This window comes from Bubalus bubalis, chromosome X, assembly GCF_019923935.1.
Source record: "Bubalus bubalis isolate 160015118507 breed Murrah chromosome X, NDDB_SH_1, whole genome shotgun sequence".
NCBI classification, from domain to species: Eukaryota; Metazoa; Chordata; class Mammalia; order Artiodactyla; family Bovidae; genus Bubalus; species Bubalus bubalis.
The window spans coordinates 137,280,580-137,300,247 of record NC_059181.1 but is presented as its reverse complement, the minus strand read 5'-3'; the positions used below and the strand labels follow the sequence as shown (position 1 = coordinate 137,300,247).

The 19,668-nt window shown below is 46.8% G+C and overlaps 1 protein-coding gene across 1 annotated transcript; it reads right to left on the bottom strand.

Annotated features, from left to right (window-relative positions):
• Positions 1-2,707: 2,707 nt before the first annotated feature.
• On the bottom strand, positions 2,708-19,358 carry UTP14A (UTP14A small subunit processome component). The gene is made up of 15 exons (XM_006065653.3): positions 19,221-19,358; positions 18,214-18,292; positions 17,314-17,384; positions 16,774-16,838; positions 14,896-15,038; positions 14,449-14,604; positions 9,948-10,067; positions 9,755-9,849; positions 9,048-9,171; positions 8,888-8,965; positions 8,030-8,420; positions 5,836-6,233; positions 4,929-5,122; positions 4,700-4,799; positions 2,708-3,140 (listed from the first exon to the last, which is right to left on the bottom strand). Exons 1-15 carry the CDS (start codon positions 19,244-19,246, stop codon positions 2,868-2,870), a joined length of 2,313 nt encoding a protein of 770 aa, XP_006065715.1. The 5' UTR covers positions 19,247-19,358; the 3' UTR covers positions 2,708-2,867.
• Between the last annotated feature and the right edge of the window lie 310 nt (positions 19,359-19,668).

Sequence of the window (19,668 nt, the reverse complement as noted above, 5' to 3'; positions counted from 1 at the left end):
GGCGCCGGGGGACGCCTCGGAGGGAGGGGTACGTGTGTACGGGTGGTGGGGGGGGCTGAGGAGGGAGGGACTTAGCGAGGGACGTGAAGGGACAACATAAGAAGGGAGCGCGGGGTACGGAGAAAGGCGGGGTGGGCCTGGAGTGCTCCACCACGCTGGCCACGAAGGGGAGGGGAAGCCGCGAAGGGGAGGCCGCTGGGAGGAAGGGCCACACACAGGGAGGGGGATCCTGGGGAAGGACAGTCCGCGAGGAAGGCGGGCCGGGGCTTCGGCGGGCTTGGGAGGGGAAGGGTGAGCAGACGCGGGGAGAGAGTGCTGCAAGAACCCGAGGGTGGAGGCGGATGGGCGTGTGTGGAGCGCTGAGGGCAGCGATTTAACGCTCCCGATCGGGATGACCTAAAGACCACGGTGGGGGCCGCACAGACGGGACGGGACTACTGAGGCTGGACGAAAACTGCCCAGGGGAAAGTGGGACCTACGAGGGCTGCAGAAGGGTGGCGGGGGCGGTCTCGGGCTCGGCAGGAAGGCGCCACCACCGCCCTCTGCCCGTCCCCAGCGTGCCCCGCCCCGTCCGGGGGCCCTAAGGGCAGGGGCCTGGGCCGTGGGGGAGCCGAGCCAGGGCGGTACCATTCGGAACAGAGAGGGGGGCTGGGAGGGAAGGGAGGAGCCAGGGGTCAGAACCCTGTTGGGGGCGGGGGGGCCACACCCTGGGAAAAAGGCTTGGGCACATCCAGAATGGACCAATCAGCGAGCAAGGCCAGGGTGGCGTCAAGGGGCAGCTCTGGCCAATGGGAAGGGAGAACACTTCGGAGGTTCGGAGGAAGAAAAGAAAAAAAAGCCCCAAGGAACAACAATCGAATCCGTTTGGGGGCTTGGAAGGCAGGGAGTGGGAGTCGTTTATAGCACGTTCCAGTGCCTGCCCTCCCCTTGGAAGGATAGGGTCGTTTGCATCATTCGTGGGCCGCGGGGAGCACACGGCGCTGAGGAGGGTCCCGAGAAAGTAGAAAGGGATTGGCCGTTTACTGGGGGCACTTGATTGGGTGCTTCGATTTTGGGGGGGGTGGGTGGGACAGAAGTGGGAGCTTTGTGCTCAAAAGAGTGCAAGAGAAGGTTAAGGTCTCTTAAAGAGAGGCAGGAATTGGCAGGGGTCCCCCATTCCTCCATACAGGCAGTGTCAGCCAGCAAGTGGATCGCAGATAATTTCAAACCGGTGGATAATTTAAAAATAACCCTTGAGCTCTGAACACGATCAACATACTCAGTTCCCTTCCTAGCACCGGGCAGGTTCTTGAGAGGATGAGCAGTGTTAGCCGGGGTCCACAGCTGCCACTGGGAATTTGAGACATGTGTGGCGTGGCTTTTGGCTTCAGAGTTAAGTCTAGGGTCCCAGTGCTTACTCGGTCACTAACTGAAATCTTAAAACCTATAAAATAAAGGCATTGTGACTAGTTACCATTGAGGTAGAAACTGACTTGGGGAGTGATGGGCTCAGAAAAAAAGAGCCATACTGGTGGGGAGAATTGCAAAAGAAAATTCGTGGAGGGGAAGAACTTTTAACCCAGAATTTCAAATGTCTGCAAAGCTCCTGAAGCTGCATGTAAAATGGTGTAGGTGTTTGTGTTTTTCTGGTGAGGGTTCATAATTTAAAATTCTCATAAGATTGTGACATAAAAATTGAAAAGGTCTAAAAAGGCTGTGGGGACCTATCTCCAAGACAGTAGGTGAAGTGCCCTAGTGGCTATGTCCTTTCCGTATCAGAGGGGGTTTCTCCAATTTCTTGTTAGGAATTTCTGGCTGCAGGGGCCCTTTTGATGCATATTGTCATCCAAAGAAAGGCAGGTTCCTCAGAGCTGAGAAGCTGACCGTGAACTGCCATATAGCAAAGTAACGCCTGAATAAATCATAAACAATGGTGAGGAGTTGGCCCTTCATTAGGAAGTAAAGGGAATAGAGCTTTATTTCTGAAAGCTCATTTACCTCATCTATAAAGTAAGACTAAAAGTGCTAACTACTCTAGACTGCAGCCTGTGAGCTGGGAGGCTCACACATAAATTCTCCGTACTGGAGTGGTTGCAGTGCCTTCCTCCAGGGAATCTTCCCAACCCAGGGATCGAACCTGTATCTCTTACATCTCTTGCATTGGCAGGCAGGTTCTTTACCACTGGTGCCACGTGGGAAGCCCAGAACTAGCCCAGAGCAGAATCCAATTGCCTGATTTGTGCATACTGCTGCTAGGTTCAGAGGTTGAGAATATACAATATTTAGTTACTATCTCTCGGAGAAGGCATTGGCACCCCACTCTTGCCTGGAAAATCCCATGGATGGAGGAGCCTGGTAGGCTGCAGTCCATGGGGTCGCTAAGAGTCAGATACGACTGAGCGACTTCACTTTCCCTTTTCACTTTCATGCATTAGAGAAGGAAATGGCAACCCACTCCAGTGTTCTTGCCTGGAGAATCCCAGGGACGGGGGAGCCTGGTGGGCTGCCGTCTATGGGGTCGCACAGAGTCAGACACGACTGAAGCAACTTAGCAGCAGTTACTATCTCTGACTTATTAAGCTGATTATTTATGGTTATATCTGACATGGACTTAAGGTCATAGGCTAGGGTAACTTCCCTCCAGTCCAATTTAGGACAACTTAGTCCTTGGTAAGAAAATAACAAAAAAAAAAAAAGAAAGAAAATAACAACATAGTAAACATTCCAGTTAGATAAAAATGCCTTTATTTCTAAAATGTGGCTTAACTACACCCATGGTGTGCTAAGCTTGTTTTGGAATCATCTTGCAGCTCCAAGTAAAACCAGGCCAGTGGAGAAACAGTCAGGGCTATTGGTTCCCGGCACCAAGGTGTCACTACTTCAGCAATTCAATCCACACAGTTATTCTCCAGGTGTTCTTTGTGACGTATGGAGAGTCGTTTTGGATTCCTCTGTACGACAGAGAGGTCCGACCTTGAGGAAGATCGGTAGCCCACATCCTCTGCTTTGATAGGCTTAATGATATGGCCTGGCTTGGTGACAACCTTGGGCATGGTCAGCTTTTGGAAGGCCCTCTGGGTGTTCCATGTAGATCCTACGGGGGTCTGGATGGTCCTTTCAAATTGTTGATGGTGTGTGAATGGATGTGGAAGCACCTGCACCTGGAAAGGAAAGCAGAGTGACTTGGCCTGAGCCAAGGCTGTAAACTCTAATGGCAGCTGCCAGGTAGTTTTAGCACATAAGCCTCAGTCCTACATGAAGGCTGTGGTGAGTGGAGCTACCGAGCGGCTAAGGTATGCCCACGTACCCATCCAACCTTAGGAGTGCCAAGCTGCTTGATGACACTTGGGAGGGGCCTAATTGGGATCAGAAACTCCCTTCCCCCAAGCTTGCCCAATAATGGAGGGATGAAAAACCATCCCAACAAGGCCCCTGTGGCAAGAGGAACACTAAGTAGCTGCAGGGTTGCTGGCCCCCAGTGGGTCTTCCTATAAAGCATTGTGACTACCAGACATCTGAGTACTGGTTTATCTGTGCCTCTCCATCCCCCTTCTTTTCCTCCCCTTGATTCATAGCATTGATGTTTTAAGGAACCCAAAGATTTACTCCCAAATCCTGAACTCCACCAAGCTACTACACTCAGCTTCATGCTCTTCCCAAGTCTCATTTCTTTGCCCAGGACTCTTTTGCATTCCACCAAAGTGCTGGTTTCAGACTTAAATAATCTTTAAATGCTTCCCCAAAGGCCAAAGAGGAGGAAAAAGACGTAAGCAGAAAAAGGGGGAAGTTACAATCAGTAGTCTCTGGAGATACTCAATGGAACACTCAAAGAGAAGCTTGAGTACTTCCAGGCGGTCCTGGTGGCGGTGAAGGACACAGATTCTTTAGGTTAAGGGAGGGTCTTAGTGGGGTTGACAGAGTATTATTGAAATCATATTTTTCTCCTCTCTTCTGTACCTATTAAATAGCTCCCCCCTCTTTAGAATGAAAAATACAACTTATTTCAATTTTAAACTGACTAGGGTAGATCTCAGGGTCATAGATTTTCAGAACTGAAGGGAATGTAAAGGTCACTGAGTCCCATCTCATTCCCAAGTCCCCTCTATGCATGCTCACACCCCCAGAGCAACCCCTTCTCTCTTTGGACCAGCAGAAAGTTTTTCCTTGAATGGGAATCCTGCCTTTCCTCGAACTTCTATGTTATGTGGCTGCACTCCACATGAAAGCCTTCAATAGAGTTAAAGGCCATGATTGTGCTCAAGTTTGCTCTTCTCTTGGGTAAACATCCCTAGTTCATTATCATATGATACAGTTTTACATCCTTTCACTGTCCTGAACAAGTTGGTCATTTTTCTTAGGATGTAGGTTAAACCTAAACTCCAAACATTACCTGGACTATAAGCACAAACCTGAAGAATAGCAACTCTGAGTTTTGTCAGACCCATTTGCATCAGCATTTACTGGGGTATTGGCTGGAAATGCAAATTTGGGGGCCTCACCAATGCTACAAAGATTCAGTTTTAACCCACCCACCCAGTAATTAAAACAGCAGAGTCAATCTGGGGAATTATTCATCTCAGAGCCAGTGAAAACAAGAATAGATCTGATCTGTGGTCAAGATGACACACCCCTCTTGACCACAGAGCACTAGAACACTCCTCCCAAGGAGGAGAGCCCGGCAGTGGAAGAGGAGGCTGCGAAATTGCTCTCTATCCCTCACCTGATGAGCTGCTGCATGGGTGTTCCGCTTCTCATTGATAATCACGTTTGGCAAATTCTTGTCTTTCCTTGGAGGACCCTCAGGAGCTTTAATGAGAAACCTGGAAAGCAGAACAGCAGGGTGTCTGACTAAGAGCATTAAGGACTTAGTCAAAAGGGCAGAGAGGACACATGAGGGTGAAGTGGGAGAACCTGGTGTTCTTCTAATGGGGTTTCTTTCCTGTTCTTACCGGCGTCTCTTCTTGGCACTGGGCTTCAGGCCTATACCACCCCACTCGCCCCAGCCAGGCAGAGTCAGGTCCAGGTCCTTTGGCTTACTCGCCTCCACAGCTTCCCTCTTCTCTTTCAAGAAGTCTCTGATGACATCATCCCCAGCAAAAGCTTCCTTTATTATCTGCCTTTGATCTCTCTCTTCTTCATCTTCCTGGGAAGAAACAAGAACAGTTACGGCTTGCCTTCTGAGCCGAGGTTTGTGGCAAGATGGTTGGGTTGTGACATTTTAGCGCCCTCTAGGGGGAAGTGCGGAACAACGATGGTCTTGCACTACAAACCAATCGGCAGCCAACCAAGCTCTGATCTCTCTAGGGTAAATATCCCTAGCTCATTATCATAGGACACGATTTAAAACTTTCAAGAAGGAAGCTGTAGGGTGGAGGAAGGAACCAGTCAGTGTCAGGAGGGGGAGCTCCAAGTCGGCCTGGCCAGAATGTGGGAGTCCTTCAGTTTATATCCCTGAAAAGACAGGTGCCGGGGCTCCTCACTTGAGCAGTTTCAATGACTTAATCAGGGAGCCCCGGACCATTTGAAATCCCACTGAGGAGAGCAAAACTCACTCACCTTTGAGTTGTCCTGCCTGGCACCTGGCCAGAGGTTTGAATGAGTCCCTCTGTCCTGTGAGGGCTTTAGAGTCACCCCAGGGAGGATGTGGTGGCTCAGAATTTAAGATGAGGGAGTCTCAGCGGCACTCACATATTTGCATCTATTAAGCTGTCGCTGGGACCAGCCTGGCAATACTATTCCGGACCTCTCAACTACCGCCATGTGCCCCCAGCACAAAACTTTTGATTCTATTGCTCGTGCAGGAAGGACACTTTCCATGCCAGCTCTGATTCCCCCCGCGACCCTGGCTCTGCTCACCAACTCCTGTACGGTTGTGGGAACTGCCAAGGACTTCACGGAAGGCGATTTTGTGGTTAGGAGGTTCTGGAGATCAATCATTTGCTCCTTCCTTTTCTTCTCCTTGGGGGCGCCAATATGATTACTTAGATTCTTCTCCAACTGCAGCCCTTCTACTGCAGTTCTGGGAAGCTCCTTGTTTTCAACACACCCTTCTCTGCCCAGCTCCTCCAGCTCGTCCAGAGTCCGAGCTCTCTCTGGCCTCTGCAGCAACATGGGCTCCTCTTCCTCCCTGGCAGGTTCCTCTCTCTGAGCTGTCCTCGCTGAACTCAGTTCTTGCTTCCCTGACTGATGGTTCTCCGTGCTGAGTTTCTGACACAGTGCCCTCAAATCGGACAGCACCTCCTGGCTGCTAGGATCTGCAGGAAGCAATGAAAGGTGTCAGAAAAGTAGGGTGGGTGGTGTCTCACAAGCATTTATTGACCTCTTGCTGGGCATGGGGCACCAGGGGAGACAGGCTAATGACGACAAATGGGTAAGAGAAGATGCCATTCATTGGATCTCCTGGTGAGTTCACTACCTGTCAAGTCACAGGCAATGGAGTTTAGGACTTAAATGCAGCATGTGAGGAAGCAGATGTTCTGGGTCCTGTTCCCAGCTTTGCCAGTGACTCTGTATAAGTAGAGCTGTGGCTTAATTTGCCCAGAGAGTAGGCTCTACTTGGGAGAATCACTCCAAATTCCACATTTTTATTAAAAAAGCTGTTTTAGCAACTGGCTTCTAAAAGCAACTTTGTTGTCATTTATTGAGTTGGCCAAAACGCTCAGATTTTTCTACTGCAGCTTACGGGGAAAACCCGAAGGAACTATTTGGTCAACACAATATTATTTGTAATTTCTAAAAACTGTGACGTCCTATTTGTAATTTACACTGTAATTTTCTACTTGTAAAAACTGTATCCAGCATTGTTTTGTTTGGGGTCCATGCCTTCCCACTATTTTAGGGTACTATTTCCCCAAAGTTTGAGATCTTTCATATTTATCATCTGTATGTGCTAAGTTGCTTCAGTCATATCAGACTCTTTGCAACCTCATGGACTGCAGCCTGCCAGGCTCCTCTGTCCATGGGATCCTCTAAGCAAGAATACTGGAGTGAGTTGCCATGTCCTCCTCCAGGAGATCTCCCTGACCTAAGGATCGAACCCACATCTCTTATCTACCTTCTAATCCACAACCAACTGTTTGATATATTTCACTAGATAGGCAGTTTTTGAGGGGTCTGGGAGGAACCATCCTGGCCTGTGGCTAGTGCTTTCTACAATCCTCTCAGAAGTGACTGCTTATAATTACTAACCCTGGAACTCTTTAGCTGAAAACCCCAAGTAAAGGTCCCCCAATACATTCTAAACAACAGCTCTAAAAAATTTTTTTTAAAACCATGGAAAAACAGAATCTTGTTGTCATGTAAATGCATTCATTATTCTTATAGGAAATATAATTGGACCTGAGAATCTAACCAGACCAGGTGATTTCTGAGTGCAGTTAGTTTCCTCAGCAGGCTTTGTAACGCCCTGCTTTGTCCCCAGAATGCAAACTCCAACCTGCCTCAAGGGTGCCAAGGTTGCTAATATATATAATATGCAAATATATGTAATATGCTCGAGTCTGAGCATGGGCTAACAATTCTAATTTACCCTGTACCTTGTAGTCAGTCATTCATTCCTATCAAGAAAGTCGCACCCCACATCAACATATCAACCAGCATTAACAGAGTGCTAAAAATGCCACTCCTCCTCCCCAAACAAAGCAGACAACTGCAGTGATGATCTGAAGACATTTCATAATATCTCAAAATACACCTTTGTGTCTATGGGTGTGAACGATTTTCACATTTGCCAGCCCACCACATGCACCGCTCTCTGGCTTGCGGGTCCCAGTAATGTTAACTCCCGTCCCTCCTTCAAGGATGGCGCACCTCTGTCTTTCTGAAGACTGAACACATACTCTAGAGCCATGCGGATGCCCACTTATGAAATGCCTTTGAAGAAAAACGGTCATTACAAATGTATTTTCTCTTCAGGGACCCATGGCACTCTCTTGAAAGGCCCTAGAGCCTAATCTCTGCAGCGCGGGTGGGCAGGCACAGTTTTCCTCAGTTGGCCAAGAGCACCAGCACCAGCACCAGGCAGCACCCCCTGTGGTGTACCACTGCTCACCCTTTGTTACACGTCTGTGCACAGGCTCCGCCATGTGGTTGAGCTCAGACTTCTGTCTAAGTGATCGCCTTTCCTCAAATTCTTTCAAGAGAGTTTCTTCTTCCACCACTGCTTTTTCTTCCTCACTTTCAGAAGTCTCCTGGGCTTCAGGCTCAGCAGGATCTTCCAGGTCTTTCTGGACCTCAGCCTCTTTGGCATCAATGAAGTGATTCCGGAACATCCAGGGGTTCAGTCCATTTGCCTTTATCTGCACCCCATTCACCAGGTCAGGGACAAGAGGTTCTTCCTCTTCCTCCTGGCCTTCCCCCTCTTCCTCGCTCTCAGAGGCCGCCCGGACCTTCTGCGTCAGCTCTTTGTTCCTGGCCAGCTGTTCCTGCATAGCCTGGCGAGCCTGGGGGAAAGTCATAGCACGAGCGCCTGTCATTAGTGACCACAGTCACACCTCGCCCAGTCCACTCCTCAGAGCTGCCTCCTCTCAATCTTCCTGGTACCTACCGTTTAAACTGCTTATACACCATTGTGTTAACAGGTATGGAACAAAATGCAAGACAAGTTCTTTGTCCTCAAGGAATCGACATGTGAAACAAGTTTTTTTTGTTTTTTTTTTTTTTTAACACACAATTCCTCTCTTCTTTAACTGGACTTGCCTTTGGTGCTGTTTCCCTTTCATCTCTCCTAGGACTGCACATAATTTTCCTCTCTGCCTTAGAAATTTTCTGATGCCTTTTTAGATTCCTGGTTTTCCATTCATCCACATGGCTTTTTTTCCCCAACTCTGCTTCTGCTAGCATCCTTATGGACTGCTTTGCCTTTCTTTCCTTTAATTCCATATCTCCTTTCACCCTGACGGTGTCTTACCTCCAGGTCATATTTGGCCATAATTGCCTTTGATTTTGCCCATTTCCCACTGTTCTGGTGCTTAAGGCTCATTCGCTCCTGGAAAGAAAGGGCACAGTGAGCTCCTTATTGCTTTCTAGGGAGAGCAGGTTCAAGGGTTGGGGGCCAGAGGCAGCCTCACCATCATTCTGGCCTTGTCAAGTTTTTCTAGTTCTTCTAGTGCTGCAGCAGGATTGACCTTCTGCAACTTCTCAAAATCTTTTAAGGCTTGCTTGGCCTTTCCTTTCTTCAGAATTCTGTGATACCTATAGGGTGAGAGAGGTATGAGGGAAGATACAGCTGAACCACTGGTGCCACACATGTAAGTGCCCCCACCACACGAGGGGTCTCCTAATGCCAGGGATGGACTGGACATCACAGAGCTAGACCTGCGAGGCTTGGTGGGGCCCTCAGTTCCTGCAGCCCCCAAGGGCAGACCTCCACAAATGAATCCCCTCTGCTTCTAGAGCACAAGCACAAGGGAAGAGCAGAACATGATCCCAAAAGGCAAAAAAGGCAGGAAGGAAGCCCTATTGGCTTCATAGCTGTTGAAGTCAGAACTCATTCAGCAGAACCACTCCATGATGCCCTGAAAGGGAGTCAAAGTAACTGACAGTCCTGTTTTTAGCAAATTCAAGATGGAAAGCCAAAGCCAGAGGAGCAGGCACCACTGAAGCAGGCAAAACTCTCTGAGGTTGGTTTGAGGAAAAAAGAGGCCAGTCACTCCTCTTTGGGACTTTTCCTACAGGACCCCACAGCTGCCATGGGAAAGGTTCTCTCCTAAGGACTTGTGATTAGCCATGCCACTTTCCCATGGAACCCGAGGCTGGTTCACAGGGGCTTCCTTACTTTTTGCTTTTGATTCTCTTCTCTCTTCGAGCCCTGGCCTCATAGTAGGATTGCAGGGCCCGGGCCCTTTGAAGCTCTGCTCGGCGCATCTTTACCTACAATGAATGACATTTACAGTAACCCCTAGGATTGATGGTAAATGCCGGGAGAAACAGAGCATGCCTGGGTGGACCAAAGGGCTTAGCACACTTACCTCTTCCAGGCTCATAGCTTTGAGAGAGGCCTTTTCCACGGGAGTCAGTAAAGGGTCTGTCACGGGCTGCTTGTTCTTATGGAGAAGATTAAAAATCTCCTGCTCCAGGGGAGTTCCTGCCTTAAGGAGGTAACAGAACACTCTAAGTCTTAAGTCATGCTCCTAGAGTCTCCCTCTTTACAATCCTTTGGCCATCTACACAGTGACTGGAATCACAAACTGGACAGGATGGGCTGTTACAGCAAAAGAAGGGGGTTCTAGGCTTGCTGTTCAAGGGTGCAGATAAAGCCTTACATTTTATTCTGATTTAAGGTAACTTCAGCAAGGGGCCTCTGAGGTTACTCTCTAATATTACCGAGGGAATCACTCTGTGTTCAGATGACCAATACATATAAAACAATACCATTCTCTTAAGAATCAAAGCAGGATGCTCTTAAGGTAAATGCCTGCAGGACAGAGGAACAGCAGTACCAAACTGTCAGTCTACAGAATTGCAAAACAAAATGGTCCTGAATTCTTATGTATATTTGAAGCAGATTACTCTTAACACAAAGTTAGGGACCTCAGATCTGTATTAGCCTCCCTTTAAGAATATTTCTAGAGGAAAGGGGAGGTTAGGTCTTAAGATGAGCACAAAAAGACACCGCCTTTAACAAAATGACCTCCAGGTAATTAGCCTGCTTCCTGACAGTTCAAATTTAACTCTAGTCAATTTTTAACTTGGCTCTGATGCTTCACTTTCCAGATAACTTTGCATGCTAGGTGGTGTCTACGCTAATGAAACGAAATGGACTGTGAACCAGTGACTTCACATGTCAACAAAAGACCCCATTTGCTGCTTGACTGATATTGTAAGGATGGCTAAAATAATCAGGCTGATCATGTCATGGTCCACTTTGGCAAGGCATAAAGATAGCCCTGGGCAAGAGCCAGTTTCAAACCTCATGCACATATTTTATGTGGTTTTCTTGAAACGCCATATATATCACAGTGTTAAACTTACAAATAATCTGGACAAATGCATAAACACACATCATCCCATGTTACACTACCCTACTGATAGAACCATAAACCTATTCTACTGAATAGTAAAGGCGCATGTTCTTCCATTTTTAGTATTTGCAGTAGTGGTCAATCACAGGCTAGAAAATGATTTATATTACAATGTTGTAATCTCCCTCTGATTCAATTCAATTTACAAACACTTATTGATTGTAGCTACATTCCAGGCACTTGTGTGGGGTGCTAGGAATACACAATTAATTAAGATAGTTCCTGTCCTCATAGAGCTCATAGCCTTTCAGAGGTAAGATACACTGTACCATCACCAACATGATGGGTTAAAAGTCCATAGGAGTAATCACAGAGGAAGGAACAATTCTGATGAGGAGACGGGGTAGGCTTGGGGAAGGAAGAGACTTTTTGAATTAGGCTTTGAGGCATCAGCACAATTCTACAAGGAGGGGAAAAAAACCTAAAGGGAGAGATGTGTATAAGCAAAACACAGATCTAGGGAAGGGAAAGATATGTTAGGGAACAATGCACTGTCCAGTATAGCTAAGATGCCAGGTACTTCTGTCTTATTCTATAAGTGGAGAGCCTTTTGAAGGATTTTAAAGCAGAAAAGTGACAACTGGTGCTGTGTTTTGGAGAGAAAAGCCTGGTGACTGTGTAAGGGGTTCTATGGAACGTGTCAAATGAAAATGAGACAAGGAACCAGGGCTGTGAGACAGAATTACAGGACTCACCCCCTGCGTGGGTTGGCAGTTGAGGGGAAGAGTTATGTCACTGACTGAGGTACAGCATGAAGGTCATAGTACAGCTTAAGCGTCTGGGGAAGGGAAATACTAGGCGTCCTTTGTCGTGTGTCAAGTTTAGGTGCACAGGGGAGACCCAGGTGAGGCCTGTGAGTCATGTGGAACACGGGTCCGGAAATCAGGAGTTGACAGTGATCTGTACCATGTTTACAGCCCAAGAATAAAAAAGGACTAAGAAAGTCAGAAAAAAACCAAAACAGACACGAAAACAACAGCAAGCCTATGTTCCAAGGCAGCAGTTTGAATCACGATATGTTAATGGTGTCAAATAGGCTGAAGACGCAGAGGATCTGGGATGTGGCCATTGGGAGGCCCCTCACTAATGCATTTTGAAAGAAGTTTCAGGAAGGTAGTAGGGAAGAGGGTGACAGAACAGGGACCAGCTCTTTCCAAAGCATGTTCCTCATCAGCTGACAAGGTTTACTTCATTTTTGTAAAGTTTAAAATTCAGTGGATTTGATTAATAAAATCAGTTTGTCCTCTAAGTCAAAAGGGTTTCTTTATCATCTTTTCATAGCATTTAAAAGGCTGTCTGGCGTACACTGTGGTCTGCCCAACTCTCGGAGCGGCATGTGCTATGTTCTAGCAACCAGACCCTGCCAATACCCCCCAGCCCCACCCCCAGGCACACTGTGAAAGGAAGGTTTTGAGGAGCACACTTCTGGAAATGATGGTGCCAGCTGCTAGGGGAGGGAAAAGGGAGTGGATGGTAAGTTACCTTACCTCATTTCTAGCACTTTGCCGTTTACAAATGCTTTCTCATACATTATCCCCTTTAATGCTTCTCAGCTAGAGTCAAATGGAATTTTAGGTAGCTGGACCAAAACTGTAAGTGCTGACTTTTTAGATTCCTTATTTCCAGGAATACTAGTATACTGCTAGCCCCTGGGCTCTGCCTTCTAAGGTGCTACTAGCCACCAAGGATCTCCTGACTTCTCTGTGCCATGTTGGTATAATTTCTCAAAAATGAACCTCAGACTGGCTGCACCATTCTCAGTGCAACCCCTCCCCCACCATCTCATCTTTACTGACCAATTTGGCATTTGCCTGCCACCTCCAAGATCACACCAGCATTTGGAAAAAGCAAGGTGCAGAACAGTGTGGAGTAGATTACTACTACTTTTTTGATTTTAAAAAGTGAGATAAACATAAATATATCCATAAAATTTTTAATTTAATAAGAACAAATAACTTGTAGGAGTAGTGACCTCTGGGTGGGAGTATGGGGGTAAAAATGAGCAGATGGGGGACAGGGGTAGGGTCAAATGCTACATTTCTTCTATACTTATTTTCAAATCCTGCAAATTGTATTACCTCTTAAAATTTTTTTCCTAAAGTCTCCCTTCCCTCCTGCAGCCACACTTTAAACCTGATCTCATTTTCATGTGGAAAAGGAAGCATCCTAGAAAGAGAATGGTGGTGACTTTCAATAACAACATCAGAAACAGAGTTTATCCCCATAATAAGCAACACCTTGCTCAATGTCTAGCTATGGCGGCAAGCCATGTTTACTTTGATGAGCTTTAATTATCTCAACTTCCTGACACATACGACACCATTTTGGGATTTACAGAAAGAGAAACCATCTATCCAGGGTTTGGGCACTGCTGTTGTGGACTATCTTTCTGCTGAAGACAGAACACCCCCTTATAGACTCCATAACCAATGGTGTATTGGAAAAGAAAGGCTAGCTGTTCTGAAGTTGTTCAGACTAAACACTGACACTTCAGGTACAACATGGGATTACTAACTTTTTAATTTTGCCATTGGCATAACTACTGTTCCACCTCTGGCCCCATCATTTACCACCATCACCATTTCATAACAGATAAGCTATTTCAACACCATTAAAGTGGAAAGAATAACTTCATAATAAAAAATAGCTGACAACCCCACGCCACCATATTCACAATTATCCTTACAGTTCAGATGATTGAAAAATTTGCCTGAGATCAGTGTTTGGGAAACCCAGCTCTAAAATATAATTTTTATTTTCTGCAGCTCAGTCATAATGAGTTACTTGCTAAGATTCTAGTCATTATCACCAATCTGCTATATTTTAATGTGGTGTTCCTTTTCAAGTAAACTTCGGTCCTGCTGCTCATATATCCCGCCTAAGGCATCATTAATGCTGCCAGGTTCCTGACTCTCCCCAGATCAGAATGCTGGCTGTAAAAGCTTTTAAAAAACCAGGGTGTGAAAAAGAAAACATCATGATGTTCCTTCTCTACTGGCAAATCAGACGTCGTCACACAAAAACATGGAGATAATCATGTGTATGTGGGGGAGGAGGGCTCCCTGGTGGTAAAGAATCTGCCTGCTACTGCAGGAGACGTGGGTTTGATCCTGGGTTGGGAAGATCCCCTGGAGAAGTAAATGGCAACCTGCTCCAGTATTCTTGCTTGGGAAACCCCATGGACAGAGGAGTGTGGCAGGCTACAGTCCATGGGGTGGCAGAGTTGGACACAACTCAGGGACTAAACAACAACAACCACGTAGGGGACACTCCAAGCTGAGGAAGGGTGAGCTACCACCTATGAACCTTGCTCTCCGACCCCCCCACCTCTCTAATCACTCAACTAAAATGACCACAGCTGCCATTCCTGCTTAACATGTCTAACGAGACCAATTGCAGGCTCTGCAATGTCCATGCTGTGTGACCTCACCTTTCAAGGGGCACTAACCTTCCAGCCATTGACCACATGTTCGATGGGAGCAAAGGCTGATTGGGGCTTGCTCAGGGGAAAAACCAGCTGCTCTGCTTGCCGGTTCTTCAGAACAACAGAATCCCATTTGGAGAGGATTTGGGAGCTTTTATTGAATGCCACTTCTCTGTGGATCTGAAACAGGCAAAAGCACACAGAAAGAACGAACCATGAATTGAAGCATTAAACTCAAAAGAACCAGCAGGAAATTAGAAGGCCATGTAAGAGTCAGGATGCTAGAGATTAGCTCTTGCTTACTTACTTCTCAGGACTGCACCTGCCCTGAGATTAATTTTAATCTTTTCCAAGGTGAGGCAACCACAACTTGCCCCCCTCCCACTTCTCAGGCCTTCCTCGCTTCTCATCTTGCCCTTTTTTTCTTGGTCAGTTTCTTCCCCTTAGTGGACCACATTTTCTTTGACTTACCCGCTCAATCTCTTCTCTGTGAAGTGGTAACTCCACAGTCTTCTTCGATTTCACTCGATTCAGCTGCTTTTTCACAGCAGCCAATGAGGATGAAGTTTTAACAGGCTCAAGCAGATCTGAAAGGACCAGCTTTTCTCCTGATCCTGTAGAAAGGCCAAACCTTCTGGTCAGACTGAGAAGTGAGGCAAAACCTCAGCATCACCTCAGCAGAAAGTGCTGGTAGCCAGGCAGGTGTGCAGGGAAGCAGGAACAGCCCTCTTACTTCCATCACTAGCCAGAGTGATGGCACTGCTTTCCTACATCCCCAAACATGTTGAAGTGTAGAAGAGAGAAAACTATTTAAAACAATCATTTGCTTTTCTCCTGGTCTTTCTGGTTCCATGCTTGCTCACTGGAATTCATTCTTCACACAGCAGCCAGTGTTTTGAAACTGTAAATCACAGGATGTCATGATCCTGCAGAAAATCCTCCAATGACTCCCCATTATCCTCGCAGCTCAGTGGGTCAAGAATCTGCCTGCAATGCAGGGGACCCAGGTTTGATTCCTGGGTCGGGAAGATCCCCTGGAGAAGGAAATGGCAAACCACTCCAGTATTCTTGCCTGGAGAATCCCATGGACAGAGGAGCCTGATGCTGCTGCTGCTGCTAAGTTGCTTCAGTCATGTCCGACTCTGTGCGACCCCATAGACGGCAGCCCACCAGGCTCCCCCGTCCCTGGGATTCTCCAGGCAAGAACACTGGAGTGGGTTGCCATTTCCTCCTCCAATGCATGAAAGTGAAAAGTGAAAGTGAAGTCGCTCAGTGGTGTCCGACTCTTAGCGACCCCATGGACTGCAGCCTACCAGGCTCCTCCATCCAAGGGATTTTCCAGGCAAGAGTACTGGAGTGGGGTGCCATTGCCTTCTCCCCAGAGGAGCCTGGCAGGCTACAATCCATGGGATCACAGGAGTTGGACACGATTCTTAGTGACTAAACCACCACCCTGTCTGCCTCTCCAACCTCAAGTTATCCGTAAGTGGAGGATGGTCCAGCCACACTGACCTTGCTCCTCTTCTTCAAACATGCTGACCATGTTATCTCCCTCAGTGCCTTTGCACCAGCTGGTCCCTCACCTGGAACACTACTCCCTGTCTCTGCATGCTTGACTTTTCTTGTTATTCAGATCTCAGTTTAAGTTTTGTCTCTTCAGAGGGATTTCATTCATGCCTAGCCAAAGGAAAGTAGCCACTTAGTCACCTGACTGTATCATTTTGTTATAATTCACTTACTGTTTCACTGCCTTAGAATGTAAGCCCCAGGAGGTCCATCACTTATTCTTTACTCTGTATCTAAACCAATCCTGAAACTCATACATAGTAGAGGTACAGCATTTGCTGAATGGGTAAGCTTGGGAGAATACATTGTTACCAGTGCTGAAAGGTTACATTAATGATTACTAGAAGTGCCTAACTCATTCAGGTTGCCTAAGCTGTGAATACAGTGGGAAATATTTGGCACCTAGACTCAGTGTCAAGTGAAAATCTCAACTCTGCTATTTAATAGGTCATATATTCTCAATTGGGGTGATACCATTTCCCCACCTAGGGGTAAAAATTGGTTCTTGGGTGAGCGTGCATAAGGGGAAAAAAACCCTTAGATACAGCTAGCTCATTAAGCTCTATGGCAGATCTTGACTGTGGCCTTTTCATTTTCTTTTAGAAATGGAAGAAATTCAAGAGCATCCGATTACCCTTCTTCATTCACTCACGGGTAAGTATGTATGGTATGATTCACTAACCACATCAAAAATAGCTGGAAAGAGGGCACCAAGGGGAAGTAGACCATTATGCTTTTGGAATTCCACAAGGTCCATGCAGACAGTTTCCTTTGTTAACTTACCTTCAGAACTTACACTGAACTCTGACACCTTCAGACTAGCCTCAGACCTATCAGCCAATTTCTGCCTGAAATTAAGCAAAACAGAATACATAGAGAATGGATACAGTCTGCTGGGGAACAAACACCTCTCTTCAAACAATGCTTTCGTTTCATATTTATTCTAGAATTAGGTTTTGTCACAAAATAACCAGGAAATCTGTTCCTAAGCTGGACCCAGTAGTTTAACCATCTCTTAATGAAAACAGCCTCTCAAAAACACAAGGCAATGCAAGGTAGGCATAGTGAAAAAGGTATTGGACTTGGATTCAAACATGTCTGGATATGAATACCCTATCTGCAACTTATTCGAGTGACTTTGGGACATGTCAATCTTATTTTCTATTTGAAGAAGCTGATGTGCAGAGGATTTACCTACAGTCTCTAAAGTACATGCTCTTAAGAATGATGCTGAAAAATGTTGTCTTCGGCACTGAATGTTAGCTGCAGATAAGTCCCATGGAATCAGCTAGTTAGAAATGTCCATATTGAAGGGAATGTTACCTATCCTTTCCATTAAGTGAACTGATTGATTCCAGAAGCTTCTGATGCTTTCTTTCTCCATCTTTGTCCCCCTGGAAACAGAAAAAGGAAGAACCATCAGATTGATGAGGGGAGGGAAAACACAGTATGGAAATTGAGGCCCATATAAAATCTCCCATTCTTTTAGTCAGTGGAGAACTGGGAAATCAGATGAGGTCTGGCGTGCAGGCATTCCAGCTCAAACAGGAAGAACTGCTTCAAAAACCGAAATTTCCCCACTGTAAGGAATATAGATCCTAAGTAACCAGGAGCTATGCCATGCTTCTGTCTTAACTGGTTTTAAGAAAAGTGCCATGAGAATAATATTTCTGTATAGAATATATAGTGTAATCTGACATGGGAACCTTGACATAAAAAAGCCAATCTAAGTAGTTTTCTCAAGAGAATAAAGAGCTGGGATTCCTATAGCAGCTGCCCAGCTTAATTATGCATGTGTATATTTCAGTCAGAAAATCAAGTAACTCTCTATGGAAATCCAAACTTGGAAATAGGGAAATCATATGGCACACACACTCCAAGTGGCACCACTGAGCCCCCTCCCCAGACACTACACTTAGCATCTCAGCATCAAGCTGCCATAGCTTTAACTGTGTTTGTGAGCATCTATGCTTTATCTTGATTTATTTTGTGTTTCCATTAGCAGGGCATGTCCTAAGGTAATCACTTCTTTGCTTTATGCCATTTTGGCTTAGGTTTAGTAGGAATGCTCTAATTTGGAAAATTGTAACTGTAATTTATTTGTGAGACCTGAACAAGTATAAACAATGTTGCCACCCCTTTTCCTTCCATGAAGTGTGCCCTCTACCCTAATTTTGAAACAGAAGGGAAATGGGAGAAGGCAGTTTGGCAGGTGTCACTCACCTCATCTTCACTGGCGCTCAAGGGGTAGTCTTTTGGCAAATCCTCTAGTTCTTTCTGTTGGTTCGAAGCCAGAAGGTTGCTAAAGGAGATAAAAGAGAAATACTATCACTTGAAGGAATTTTTCTTATATTGAAATGATCTCTAAAACATAACTTCAGTTCTCAGTACAGAATAGTCTTATCCCCTGGAAGAGGTGCAAACCAAGTAGTATTGAGCATCTTTGGAAGTTTTCCAAGACATAAAATCTGGACTGCAGAAGGCAGGCATCACCTGTTAAAAGGTGAGCAGTGTTAGTAATACCCATACAGAACTGCATGAAAATGGAAAGATCTAACACTCTTCAGTGACTGATTAGCACTGCATTTCCCACAGACCTCTGGGAGGCTAAAAAAATGTCAGACCCTAGGTAAGGTGGCAGAAGATGCTGTTGCTGCCCCTTAAGGCAAGGCAACTTCACCATTAATATTTCTAAGCATCCGCCACATGGAAGACACCTGTATAGGTGCTGCTTACTCAAAAGTGACATCTTGATCACTTGTTCTCCGAAATCGAAAAACAGGGAATTGGAAGAAAGCAGCTGGAGCTTGCTCAGCAAAGCAGGCACTTTAATTAAAATGTCGTGGATGACTCTAATTAACAAAGGTTTCCAAGATAAGGCGAGTTTATAACAAAGTCACTGCCTGCGCAGTAGGCGGAAACGCTCCGCACCAGCTGCATCAAAAGGAGTCACGTGATGAGGAAAGTGCTACATATTAACTTCTCTGGAGCGGGAGAAACCGCAACAGGCCCAACAGGGATGAGACTAAGATGGAGAGCGGAGGGGGCGAATTAAATTAATAGGGCTTTAAAGGATGGATCATGGAAACAGTAACGAATGGTGAGATCCTGGGAGGGGAACAACTGTCGCCAGCTAAAAGATGGCCTCTGTTTCTCAAGAGCCGGGAAAACCGACCCCCAGCGAGGCTCAGACCCTGCCCCCTCCCCCGCCCCGGATCGCTACCCCTCACCTCTCCGCAGCCTGGTTCGCGTTCATCTCAGCAGCCTGTCTCACATGGACCAGGAGCGGAAGTCGAAAGGAAAGAGATTTCCGTACCGGCCGCAAAGCAATTTAGGCTTCCGCCAATCACGCGCGACTAGCGGCGTCACTTCCGGCCCGCCCCGACGTGTGCAAGGAACTAAGCAGTTTGGGAGGCGCCCGCGGGGAATCGGGAGTCTGGAGGAAAAAGCCTGTCAGCGGGTGGAGCTCTGCTCTCCCCACCCACCTCTCAGCTCTTTGGCGCGTCCGCGTCCGTCTTCCCTGGCCCGGGTTTCCAAGCGGCCCGGGCGGGTGAGGTTAGCACGAGTGTGCCTCGCTATCGGGGACCTAGCTGAGCCTTCGTGGCCCTGCCTGATCCAAAAGGAGAGGCTCCAGCGTCTGTCGGTGATCGACAGCGTCCTGCGAGCCTGCCTCCAGCC

Bases quoted from the DNA above. Each gene is read 5' to 3' on its own strand.
- UTP14A (XM_006065653.3), bottom strand. From the start codon at position 19,246: ATGAACGCGAACCAGGCTGCGGAGAG. The intron at 8,421-8,887 runs GTAAGACACCGT...ACTTTCCCCCAG, and splicing joins TGGCCAAATATGACCTGGAG to GCTCGCCAGGCTATGCAGGA. The intron at 6,234-8,029 runs GTGAGCAGTGGT...TGCTTCCTGCAG, and splicing joins GCACAGACGTGTAACAAAGG to ATCCTAGCAGCCAGGAGGTG.